This window comes from Solanum stenotomum, chromosome 6, assembly GCF_019186545.1.
Source record: "Solanum stenotomum isolate F172 chromosome 6, ASM1918654v1, whole genome shotgun sequence".
In the NCBI taxonomy this organism is placed as follows: Eukaryota; Viridiplantae; Streptophyta; class Magnoliopsida; order Solanales; family Solanaceae; genus Solanum; species Solanum stenotomum.
This window is the reverse complement of record NC_064287.1, coordinates 1,460,606-1,474,385: the sequence shown is the minus strand read 5'-3', so window position 1 is coordinate 1,474,385 and position 13,780 is coordinate 1,460,606. Positions and strand designations below refer to the sequence as shown.

The 13,780-nt window shown below is 30.1% G+C and overlaps 1 protein-coding gene across 1 annotated transcript; it reads right to left on the bottom strand.

Annotated features, from left to right (window-relative positions):
* Positions 1-7,579: 7,579 nt before the first annotated feature.
* On the bottom strand, positions 7,580-11,415 carry LOC125869155 (ABC transporter G family member 1-like). Its single transcript, XM_049549718.1, has 9 exons — positions 10,814-11,415; positions 9,986-10,065; positions 9,436-9,900; positions 9,248-9,334; positions 9,040-9,168; positions 8,772-8,966; positions 8,606-8,692; positions 8,249-8,507; positions 7,580-8,118 (listed from the first exon to the last, which is right to left on the bottom strand). Exons 1-9 carry the CDS (start codon positions 11,319-11,321, stop codon positions 7,718-7,720), a joined length of 2,211 nt encoding a protein of 736 aa, XP_049405675.1. The 5' UTR covers positions 11,322-11,415; the 3' UTR covers positions 7,580-7,717.
* Positions 11,416-13,780: the final 2,365 nt, after the last annotated feature.

Genomic DNA, 13,780 nt, shown 5'->3' with positions numbered 1-13,780 from the left:
GTCATCTTAATCATAGTCTATGTGCATGGTTAAGTCCAGAGGCGTATCTAGAGGGGGTGCCGTGGGTTCACGTGAACCCATGCTCCCCTCTCTAGATTATGTATAGTAGTGTTATATTTAAAAAAAAAAAATTTAAATATAGATGTGTGAACCCATGTTCAAAGTATATCATATAATAATGCGATGATGATTGAGTGCACCTCTCTAAGTAAGGATATAAATTTAAATCTTATATCTATCTTGTCTCTGTGAGTAACACCTTTCCAAGTGGTTATCGGTTACACTTTTGACGTTTCAACTAATTTTGCTTTTGTTTTTCCTTTAATCTTTCAAAATTTTCAAGTGTGTTACATTGAAAATTCCTAAAAATTTTAACATTGTAAATTTTTTATATAATTAAATCAAATGTGTATATTAAAATTTAAAACTAGTAGTATTATACATTTTGAACCTATAATTTTTAAAATTTAATGGTTCATATACGAACTAAAAGTCAAATTGATCAAATTTATATTTAAAATATATTTTTCGTAATCGTGCACCCATCTAGCCGAAATCCTGGATACGCCTCTGGACTTAAGTCATTAGTCTTTCTACCATAAGGGCACCATACTTCTAAGGAACCTCAAGACACACTTGTGCAATGCATGTAAGGCATCCCATACTACCCTTCACACTAAGCATAGCCATGAAATCATCTTAGTCATATTCACCCTACTTTTGGTCTTACTATAAGCTTACTTCATATAGACAAAGGAACCTACCACCTTGGTCAATCATATCTTGGAAGGCAACTATGGCAACAACCCAAGCTAAGTCATACTATGTGTGGGAACCCTTCATACCTAGCCTTAAGTCATACTTGTGCAATGTATGGATAGCATTCCATACTACTACCCACACTAAGTACCCATTTAAACTATCATGAAGGTTCACTAGTTGGGGACTAATCCCTCTATTTTATTTACCTCTATTCAAGGCTACCAAGGAATAACCCCCTAATAGGCTAGACCATGCTATCATCTTACTAACATAACTAGGTTAAGCTAAGCTAACTACCTTGGAATACACACTAACATGTAAGTCCAAGCTACTCTAGGAAAAGTACAAGTGTCATATCCTAGCTACCATGAAATAGTCCTAAACCAACTAAGTCATGTTACCCTTACAAGTGTACTAGATGACAAATGCAAGTTATCCAGTGTGATTCTCAACCCTAAGCTACCATGACTAATCCTAACTCAAGCTATCCTTAGGAGAGTCTAAGTCCTCTATCCCAAAGCTACCATGAAATAGTCTTGGCCAAACCAAGTCAAGCTACCATGAATGCATCCTAACAATGCTAGTTCAAGCTTACCCATAGGAGAGTATAAATCATCAATCCTAGACTACCATGACTACTACTAACTCATGCTACCATGACATGCATCCTACAATGCTAAGTCAAGTTATCCCTTAAGAGAGAATAGCTCATCATCATAAGCTATCAACCTTGGTCTTATCATACTAAGCCAAGTTATACATGAAGGGATCATATATCCAACTTCAAGCTATTCCAGTCTAACATGTTTTGATTCATTTTAGGTTAGTAGGTCAACCTAGAATCCTTCTATGTGAGAGAACTTGAATCTCATAGGATATTCATGTCTAAGTGTATAAGAGGAAGATAATTACACCACAAGATCACATCATATTGACTTTACCCCCAAAGCCCTAACAATGATGGCTACAAGCCCTACTTTCCAGCTTAATTTCATTCTATCATGATCCATGTCTAAATTACAAGCTATTCAATCGCATTGTTCCTTAGAAGGTGATTCTAGTCATACTTGATCATAAAGGTTCAGTTCCAACTTTACAAGTCAAGATCATTCCTATTCAATTAAGTCTAGTTCAATTCATGATTAGATGATCCTAACTAAGATCAATTAGTAGTCAAGACATTGTAATAGGAAGATCACTTTAGAACCTTCAATTTTGCCTCTAATGGCATCAACCCACAATAATCACATTCATCAATTTAGATTAGGGTTCATCATAGAAATCACATGAATTCATCATAATATCATTAAACAAAGACAATTTAATCATAATTGGGTGATATCCACTAGATTGGAATCACACCTAAGCCCTACCCACAATGCAATCACAACCTTAGCTAGAATTGGGTTTTTGAGTTCACAATTGGGGGAATCTATGGGGGTTCATGGGTGAAAGAACCCATGGATGAATAAGCTTCACATACCTTCAATCAAATCCCCAAACAAAACTTAAATCAATGAGGAAAATCGCCCTAAGTTGCTGACCTCTTCTCTTCTCCTCTTCTTCTTCTTCTATTCTAGAGAGGGAATTTCTTGGGAGTAATTTGAGGGTCTTTAGATGACTGAGTTAAAGTGATTAGTTTAGGTCTATTAACTATTTATTGGAGGTAAATTAACTAACTAATCACCCCTCCTAACCCCTAAACTAATTACTAAACTAACCCCTAAACACTAACTTAAAAACTAAAACTGAAAAACTGGCAGCACCTCGTGGTGTGGGTCAGAGACTCAAAACTTGCAGGCCAACTCAAGCCCGATCCATGACCATGAACCACGGGGAGTAGATCAGTCTACTGAGCGTGGTTTGCAACCGTGAATCACACTTTTAGACTGTTTTGGGGTCTTCCTCAAGGACCCCTTGGGTGTCCTTGGGGAGTCGTACCCGGACGTTTAACCCCTAAACATGTCACTACATGAATCATTTATCTTGATTTTAACCCTTATACGACACACCAAAACTCTTTCCAAAGACTCTAGAACTCACTAGTTCAACTAACTAAAATATGGGGTGTTACATAGAGGTAGATCGAAAAAGAACTGAAAAAAGATATTAGATATGCATGACATAGTGTATCATCAATACACCAAAGATGTGACCCTAGATAGAAGTATGAAAGTCGAAAATCAGGATAGAAAATTAATAGGAGGTTGAGCAATTTCTTTCTTTTAAGTGGAGTGAGGGGGTGAGGGGCATAGTTCTAGTTTAGAACACTTTATCGGTTATTGCTCTCCTTAACGAGTATATATATATTAGTAATATTATTTTACCATTACCTTATTTTCTACTGTTATTTCTTTTACATTGTTATCCTTATTATTTTTGGTGTTAATATTTTTCTTTCGTATTTTCATTTAGTTTTTTATTTCAACCAATTTTGTAAAATATTTTTAGGTGGAGAGTCTATCAAAAAACAACATAATTTTTCTATCCTATAAAGATAGAAATAACATTGTGTATATCCTATCATCCATAGATTTCACTAATAAATTACGTTAAATATATAGTACTCTCTCCATTTCAAATTAATTAAATTGTTAAGGTGTTTCACACTCTTTAAGAAAAGAAGATTAAGACATAAATTAGACATAACTTTCCATTTTTACCCTTATTAATTATTGTCAAATTTATGATTAAAATAACTAAACATTAATTAATAATTAATTCCAATACTAACTAATGAAGGGTAAAATTGGAAGAACATTCTAAAAATAGTCTTGAAAATTGAACAATTAAGTTAATTTGAAAAATGAAAAATATCTCAACAATTCCATTAAAGAAAAATTACTTGGATGGGTGCCTTTTAAACGAATTTTAGCGATACTTTTTATTTATTATCATTTTTAGCAATACTATGTTAAATTTGTAATATGTATTAAAAGTAAATTATGTATGCAATATATATGTATTATAACTGTTTTTTTAAATATATTATGTTTTTTTGGTAAGAAGTTGACACATTATATTATAAGTGTGTTAAAATGTGTGATAAATGTATTATCCATCAATAAAACGTGTATTATATGTGAATAATAAATTATTTTTTGTAATATGTATTAAAATTGTATTATAAATGTATTAAAAGTGATCAAGTAAAAAAAAATGTTATTGCTATAAATGGTAAATATTTTTTTATTATAGTATATTTATGTAAGTTTCCCTATCAATTAATATGAAATGGAGTGAGTAATTGTTGTTGTTATGAAAACCTATTGACTCATCAATATCCTTAACGTTGTTTCCTTGTATAGTAAATTTTAGGTTTTAGCAAACATAAAAATCATATTTATATGTTATAACTATAGTTTGTATAATTGCGCTTCATAACAAATTTTATATTTGCTATGGCTATTAATCTGTATTTACTACATATATACAACACATATGTATACTGAATGGGTCTATTTGTATATTTCGATATACAAATGGATCATGCAATTAATTTTTATACAACACATATGTATACCGAATGTGTCTATTTGTATATTCGGTATACAAATGGGTCCTACAATTAATTTTTATACAACACATATGTATACCAAATGGATTTATTTGTATATTTCGATATAACATGGAATGTTTGCTGCGAATTATAAATAAAAAAATATAGCTATAACATTTAATTTAAATTAATAATTTTCTATTTCATACAATTTTCCCTTAAATAAACCTCTAAACAATTAAAAAGGTCCAACTCTCACGCTACCAGTGGAAAGTTACGTATGGGACATTTTTTACCCTTGTCCAATTTTTAACATTGTCAATTGTATATACCTTATTAAATTTATTTGGATTTAGTCATCTCACTAATAAACAGTTCATTCTATTTAGATAGACACCGAGTATTTTTTACTAATTCTGATTTGCATAGAAATTTTTTTCTTTAAATGGTAAAATTTTACTTTTTAACTATCTAAATAATTTCATACTCAAGACTCGAACTTAAAAATTCTAATTAAAAATAAACGAATATTTATTATTCGACCACAAATTAAAATAGTATATTCGGTGCTCTATTCTCTCAGCGTGCAAAACAACGACGGTCAAGTTATTCCAACATTTTTTTTATAAATATTTCAACATGAAAATGGTACTTTGAGTCAAGTCAACTTATTCAATTAATCATTTACTTTAATATATCCCTGTTTAGATAGACACCGAGTATTTCTTACTAATTCTGATTTGCATAAAAAAAAATTCCTTTGAATGGTAAAATTTTACTTTTTAATTATCTAAAATAATTTCATACTCAAGACTCAAACTTAAAAGTTCTAATTAAAAATAAACGAATATTTACTTTCAGCGTGCAAAACAACGACGGTCAAGTTATTCCAACATTACTTTGAGTCAAGTCAACTTATTCAATTAATCATTTACTTTAATATATTCCATAAAATGTTAATGGTCATCATATATATAGTTCGTATTGTAGTGATCGATATTGTTGAAAAATGTGGACAATAGTTTGTCACTTTATAAAAAAAGTGATAATAATTTTTTCTTTTAATATATTATCGTAAAAATATTTAGTGGTGATTGAGTTAATATTATTGCATTCAAAATCGTTAAAACTTTAAGTGGATATTTATAGAGAATGTTATTTATAAATGTCCATATTTATTATTGCTGCTAAATTTAATATAACACAATTATACTATTACTGCAAAATCCTTTATTTGTTGTAGTGTAAGGTCTGCACACACTTTTTCCTCCCCAAACCAATAGTTCAACCAACAGTTCATAGCTACCTTCAGGCTTTGAGGTAGGAGTAAGATTTGCGTACACTTTATCTTCTTCATTCCCCCTTTGTGAGATTATATTAAATATGTTGTTGTATTACTCTAAACCAAAAGTAAATATATTCGATGTTTCATTTTTTATTTTAAATTTCTCATTCAGTATTTTGTGTTTGTATTTGGGTCTGACTAATTCAGATTCACGCTGGAAGATCCCATTTGAGAGATAAAATAAAGTATTCCCTATCAAAAGTGATTTCATACATAGAGCTCGATTAAAAACTCTAATTAAAAATTAAAAAATATTTATCGCTAACAACATTTGATGGTTTTATTCTCTCATCAAAACAAAGACGACCAAGCTATTCCAACACATTTTTATATATTTTCCAACATGAAAATAGTCTCAAGTCAACTTATTATTCAATTCCCATCTACTTCACTCTATTCCAAAAAAAAAAATGGAAAAAATATAAATGGTCATCATAGTACGTAGTGACCAATGTTGAAAAATATGGACACTGGTCAGATAATTCACCAAGAAAATGTACTCTTAAGGCGTCCACACTAATGGAATTTAAGAGATAAACTCTTGGTCACTGAATGATAAGGACAATATCCACAACGTTGCAACTTGATACTCCGCAATTAGAACAATAATTGATTACTATTGACTTTGCACGTTTCTTAAGAAATTATAAATAGAAAGGTAATTTAACTATATCACATTTTAAATATAATAAATTTAATGTCTTGAAAAATAACTATAATTAATGATAAGGATAAATTAGGAATTAAGTGTAAAATTATCCATTGATTTCATAAAGTCGACAAGTATTGTTAGATATTTCAAAATAATATAGTGGACAACTATTGTTGGATGGAGGAAGTAATTACTCTCTATGTCCAACAATAGTTGTTCACTATTGACTTGACACACCCCTTAAGATACAATAAATAATAGGGGTACTATTACTATATTATCCTTTGATTTTATTAAATTTAATATTTTGAGAAATGTATTAGATGATAAATCGTAGTATTTAATTGCAAGGGTAAAATAAACACAAAATAAATTATTTCTTGATTTTCTAAATTGAACAAGTATGGTTGGACAACTATTTTTAGTATAGTGGACAACTATACTTATTTGTAGTGATTTTTCTATTTCAAATTATTTGTCATTTTAAAAGTTCAAGATATTATTTTCATTATCTTTAGTAATTCTTATTTTTGATAAGTATAAACATCTCAATTGAATAAATATTTAATGAAAAGAGATTATATCGTAAGATATTTAAATGAGGGTAAAATTATTAATATTAAAAGCTCTATTAATTAAATTAATTAATATTTTTTTCAGGAGCATGTAAAAAAAACGCGACAGATAATTTGAGACAGAGAAAGTAGTACTTAAACCTAGAAAATGTCGACGAGCATGGAAGTTTGAGAATTTATATAAGTACTACTCCCTCTATCCCTAATTACTTGTCTACTTTTGAATTGACACACTTATTAAGAAAACAATTAATGACATAGTGAGTTTACCATTTTATCCCTATTAATTATGAAGTGGATGAAAAGTTCTACATTTTTCAAAGTAATTAGTCATTTAATTGAGGGTATAATAGGTAAAAACAAACTCTTTCCGTCTCAAAATATTTGTCGTAACTTTCGTTTTTTCCTTAAAAAAATTATTTGTTATTTTAAATGTTCAAAATATTTTTATTTTATTTTATTCTTAATAGTAATTGTTCTTAAAATCTACAAACACCTTAATAAAATAAAATAAATATTTGATGAAAAAACATAATATATCTTAAGACATAAATAAGGATAGAATAGGAAGAAAAAAAGCCCCTATTAATTAGCATTTTCTTAAAAAAATAGAAAATATGAGAGATAATTTGATACTGAGAAAGTTCAAACTAACAGACACTTGAGATGTGACAACAAACCTCAAATTAATCAACCATAATAATTGTTAAATAAACATTATATATAGTTTACACAATTTCAATCAACCATACAATTAGCGAAAAAAACAAATTATTTCAACTTTTAATTAAATGACCAACCAGACGTTGGTCTTGAATACAACAATTAATAATAAACTTTGGTACACAATTTACATCAACAACAAAATATAATAAGTAACACAATCAAGAGTCTAGATCTTCAGCATGAGTTGGATTTTTGGAAGAACGAGCCATAAATGCTCTAATCATAGGTTTAACTTTCTCCACAGTTTTAATTATTCCCAAAAACATGAACCTATAGAGTATTACCATTCCAAATATTATAGCAACATCAACCCATTTTGAATATCCCATTTGTACTTGCCATACATTTCTCAATATTTCTTCACCACTAATTATGGCTGGCCCTTTAATTTGTTCATTAGGGAAATTTAAACCCAAGAATTCATTCTTGTAAAATCCTTGATTTGCATATTTGTGAAATGCAATGTAATACATAGGGTACTTCCAAAATGGCTTAGGAAGATCATTAGGCAATCTGAAAAAACCTCCATTAAGCATCATAACACCTTGAATTCCAGCTCCTATATATTATCAAACGATCACAAAATTAGTACATGAAAATTAAATATGCCCCCCNCCCCCCCCCCCTCCTCCCCAAACTAATTTTAACATACTGAAATTGAGCTTAATCTATTCATGTGGCATCCTTACCTGTTATGATTCCCATGAGGAAGTCGGGGACAATGCTTGCCACAATCATCATGAGGCTCTCGACTAACATCATGGTTGTGAAAAGTACTAGTGAAAAATACGCAAAGTGATCGAACCCCTTTTGTAATCCGACGAGGTAATAAGCAATAGCGCCTGGTATAACTGAGATTAATATAAGGTAAGGAATGGAAGAAAATGTATTTCCCACCACATATGCAGCCACACCATAGTGTCCATTTAATCTTTCTCGAGTGAAAATCTAGAGTAAAAAAAGACATAGTATATAAGTATCATTGTATAAATAGCCAAATTATTTATTATATATAGATAGTTAATAAGTGTCATATATATATATACTTTCATATCTTCAACAAAAGAAGGGAATCCACCAATAGCCATAAAAGTCAAGAAGGCAGCAACAAACATCAACATTGAACCTCTAGCCTGAAAAACGTTAAAAAAAAATACAGGATTAACAAAAAATCATCGCTAATTCTATTTAACAATGAATAACAATATTTACCTGAATGGAGCCATAGTCATGTCCAATGTCATGAAAAATAGTTCCAACACACAAACACAAAGCAATATAAATTGCAAAACGTAACCAGTAATAACCAAGATCGCGATACATGTTCACGAAAGACCTCCTTGTGAGAACCATACACTGAGTAATAAAGCCTGCTTGACTCCCTTTCTTTGCCTCTTCTCCTCCACTCTATACACAAATTAAATATTCATTAGATCACAAATTAATATTTTTTTCAAAAAATAATTAATATTATACAAACCTGTTGACAAATTTCTGAAACTTTACGTTGAACTTGTTGACAACCCTGTGAAGTCTTGTATGACTTCACAAGAATATCAATTGCTTCTGTAGCAGTAGCTTTTCCACCACCAACTCCTTTTTCAATATCCTAATTAATTAAAATCAAATAGACATTAATAATTTGATTTTAATTAATAATGACAAAGAAAAATATTTTTTTTACTTACAACATCAAAGTCCTTGTTGATTGTCCTTAGGTAATGATCGGATGGATTCCTCATGGTTGGACATGGGAACCCATTCAAAGCAAAATACTACAAAACCAAAAAAAAAAAAGTTTGATTAGTCTTTTGTTGATATATTTAACCCAACCCGCTTATTCGATACCAGTAGTACTAACATAATATGTACGTACCTCATTAGCATTAGAAATGTTACCAAAGTAGACAATTCTTCCAGAGGACAATAGGCAAAGATTGTGAAAAAGTTGAAAAACTTCACTACTTGGTTGATGAATTGAAGCAACAATAGTTCTTCCATCTTGTTTAGCCAATTGGACAATTTTATTCATAACATGATAAGAAGCAGCACTATCAAGCCCACTTGTTGGTTCATCAAGAAATAATAGTTTGGGCCTTTTTAATATTTCAATACAAATACTAACTCTTCTTTTTTGTCCACCACTTAGCCCTTTAACACTCCATCCACCAATTCTTGTATTCATTGCATCTTGTAAACCCATTTCTCTTATTGTTTGTTCAGCCCTATCTCTCTTCTCTGATCTCGACATCGAATCCGGTAATTGGAGTTGGGCTGAATAGTAAATTGCTTCTTTTACTGTTAGGGTTGTCATCAATGTGTCATCTTGTGTCACGTATGCCTTTAAGGAATAAAAAGAAATTAGGTTGACAGTATATAAAAGTTAAACTCGAAAAAAAAAGAAGGTGAGATATTAATTATCGTACCGAAGTACCAAAAGCAAGTGATTGTCTACGACCATTGATGAGGATCTCTCCTGTTTGTCTTGTGTTCGAATCCAATCTCCCTGCAATTATATTATGTACATCACATTAATTTTTTTTATTTTTTTTTTTACAAAATTAAAAATTCAATCCTTGTTTTTTCTGTCTTATGCAATAGATAGAATCCATCTATTTTTAATTAAAATATTAATTTTAAGGAAACAATCTAAGAAGTTTTGTCACAGAACGTTTTTCTTTTTCTTAACACGTAATATGAATTCAAATTAATTAAAATCCCAAAAAATAGAACCAAATACCAAATGTGAAAAAAAGGTCTCTTTGTAGTGGACTTAAACATTCTTTTATACCAAACAACAATTAATGGAAGATTCTCAAGCAGTTGATGTTTGAAGTCAAAATATGTGGACCCTTAATCATCCTTTATATAGTATGTGGAGTAGTTCATAAATAAACCATTTATATAAAACAATAATTTTAAGCAAAATCTCCTAAATTTAACCTATTATTACACTTTTAAACATTTACAAAAATAAAATAAAATAGAAAAGTAAGATACATAAATTAAAATTAGAAAAAAACATTCATCATCAATAAATTCAACAATCTTCTTTCTAAAATTATTCTATGGACTAGATCAACCAATTCCTATAGCATCAAAATAATCAACATAGGGAATCATGTTTTTTTTACCTCTAACTAGAATAACATATCGAGCTTCAAGACAGGAGAGGTTTTTAACCCCCTAGTAAATTTAGATTCATGAGTCAATAAATTTCGAATATCAGATGATTAAATCGAGAAAAAAAATACCTGCTAGAGTGTCAAGAAGAGTTGATTTGCCACAACCAGAAGGACCCATAATTGCCAAAACTTCACCAGGTTGTACATAACCAGTAAGCCCTTGCAAAATAGCTCTTCTCCCACTTTTTTTATCAGGCACAGTTACCCATAAATCTTTCCATGTTAAATAAATTCCTTCATTAATCAACTTTCCACTCAAAGCCACATCATCATCATAACCAAAATTAGTATTACTAACCATAGGATTAGTAACACTAATTTGTTTAGGTACCTCATGAGAATTAGTACTTTCCATCTCTATTGACCTTTTTATTTCAGAATCAACCCTTAGAGATGGTGCTTCAATTGAACCAATATTTGGTGTAAATGGGAAATTTTTGGTTGGATTATTAATGTGGCTAAAAGAAATGTCTTCTTCAGAGCTAACACTTTCATTTGTCTCCGATTCGTTACGTCGATGAGGTGATCGAATGGGACTAGGTGTCCATCTCGGAACATAATTAGATTGTGACTCCATCTGATACTCGATTAATCTGTATGTGATTTTGTGCTAGTTAATCAGAATTCGAAATATAAGAGAGAAAGATAAAAGAAAAGGAGAATTAATGCATGGAAGAGAAGGGAAAGAGGGTATATATTTATAGTGACAATAAGGAAGGTGTTGGGAAATTTAATTAGAGTAGTCATCTTAGCTAGTTGTATAAAATACTTTAGTACTTAACAAATAAAATAGACTAAATTGACTTTCAACAAAGCAAGTAATTAAGCTTAGGAACAAATGTGTATATTATATTCAATTAAATGAGACAATTTTGGATTATAGTTTTTGGTCTTTGTTTACTATTTCCTCTTTAGTAGTAATTAATTAGGTTGATCAAAGAATTCATCTTCTTAATTGTGTATGGAAAGAGAATTGCGTTTAACATCTTCATTTAGTTTTTTTTTTTTTTTTTGGAATTAATATATGTTTTATTAGTTTGAACCTTTCAATAGCATTAATGAGAAGCAATGCATGACGGATTCAGAATTTTAAGCGCATACAGAAATTATAATATATCTAATGTACTAGATTTCAAACAAATTATTTTACTACTAATTAAGTAAATGTAATTTCTGAAATTCCATCGGAAATCTTATATATATGGCCGATAGTAACATCCATTGAAATTCACATTTTTAAAAAAATATATTTTTATATTTAATTTAGGAGGATACAATTGTTAATTATAAAAATATATAATCGCATGAATCGTTCAAATCCATCTAAATGAAATGCAAAATTACACCCTAGACAATAAAATAAGTCTTGCACGATATGTTGTGTATGTCTCATGTGACGATGAGTCACATTTCTTATTCTTATGACTTATCTGAAAAAAAAAATGTAAAGAATATGAATTCGATTAATAAAACTTGGATCATATATGTAGGATTTTCATTAAGCTATTAAAATTTTGTGCCTGTCAAGAGAAATAGTAAGATGATTAAAAATAGAGATCTTGTTATCAGATGTCTCAAGTTCGAAAAAATACTTTACTCTCTGTAGTGCGCCTACCTATTTCATATTTATTTTTGAACAATTTTCACATATAACAAACACAAAATTCATATTTGTATGTTATAGCAAAGTTTGCATAATTGTGCTCCATAGGAAACATAAATATGTATATTTCACTATACATATACAAAAGAAAGCAGTTGTATAATCTGCTTTAATATACATATACAAAACGATCAATTGTATAAAGTGAGAGACGCGAGTGAGCGAGCAAAATCTGGGAGAGGGGAGAGGGGAACGAAAATATATGTATATATACAATTTTCACGCATTTTATACATTTGGTTTTTGTATAAAGTGAGAGAGGTGAGTGAGAGAGCGAGATCTAGGAGAGTGGCGAGCGAGATCTGGGAGAGGGGAGAGAGGGGAACGAAAATATATGTATATATACAATTTTCTCTCGCTTTATACAAACACAAACGCATTTTATACAATTTGCGTTTTTTGTATAAAGTGAGAGAGGCGAGTGAGAGAGCGAGATTTGGGAGAGTAGCGAGCGAGATCTGGGAGAGTGGCGAGCGAGATCTGGGAGAGGGGAGAGAGGGGAACGAAAATATATGTATATATACAATTTTCTCTCGCTTTATACAAACACAAACGCACTTTATACACTTGCGTTTGTATAAAAAATGAGAGAGGCGAGGGAGAGAACGAGAGTGGCGAGCGAGATTCACCAGGAGAGAGGTGAACTATCAACAGTTTGCTATGAGGTACAATTAAATCAAACTATATTTATACCATTTAATTTGAATTAATAGTTTGCTATTATATACAATTTTCTCTTTATTTTTTGTGTTATTTTAATTTTTCACTTTTTACATAACATATATATTACTCTGTTTTCAACCAAAAAAAAAAAAAATCACTTTTTGTCTTTAAATTTTTCCCCCATACATTGTAATGGAAGTCAGCCACGGTTAGATACGCGGATTCAACAGCTGGATTAAATTCTAAATACCTTTTTTCAATATATATGTTAAGATATTAACCAAATCATGTTCAAATGTTAAAAGTTTAACCTTATTTTATTTATTATAATTTTATTTATTTATATTAGAAATAAAACATAAAATCGAACAATTGAATTAAAATTACTACTTACATCATATATCTTGGGGACCAAACAGTTTGGCGTAGCTTCTCTTTTAGCCTCCAAATTTTGATGAACTCATTTATTAGCAGTATTTTGGCCGTTATTATTTATTAAGGCACGTACAATATAGTTGGGCGGTTGTAACACTAACTCCTAATGTGACGCTTGTGATAGAGGGCGGGACATAGAGAATGACTGACAAATTAGCTTTTGCGTTGGCAATTATAAGATTTTTAAAGAATGGGTGTACATATTTTTTTAGGCGAATTTTATTAATATATTGGAATGGAAATGAAATAAAGAGTTTTATAATATCATAACATAA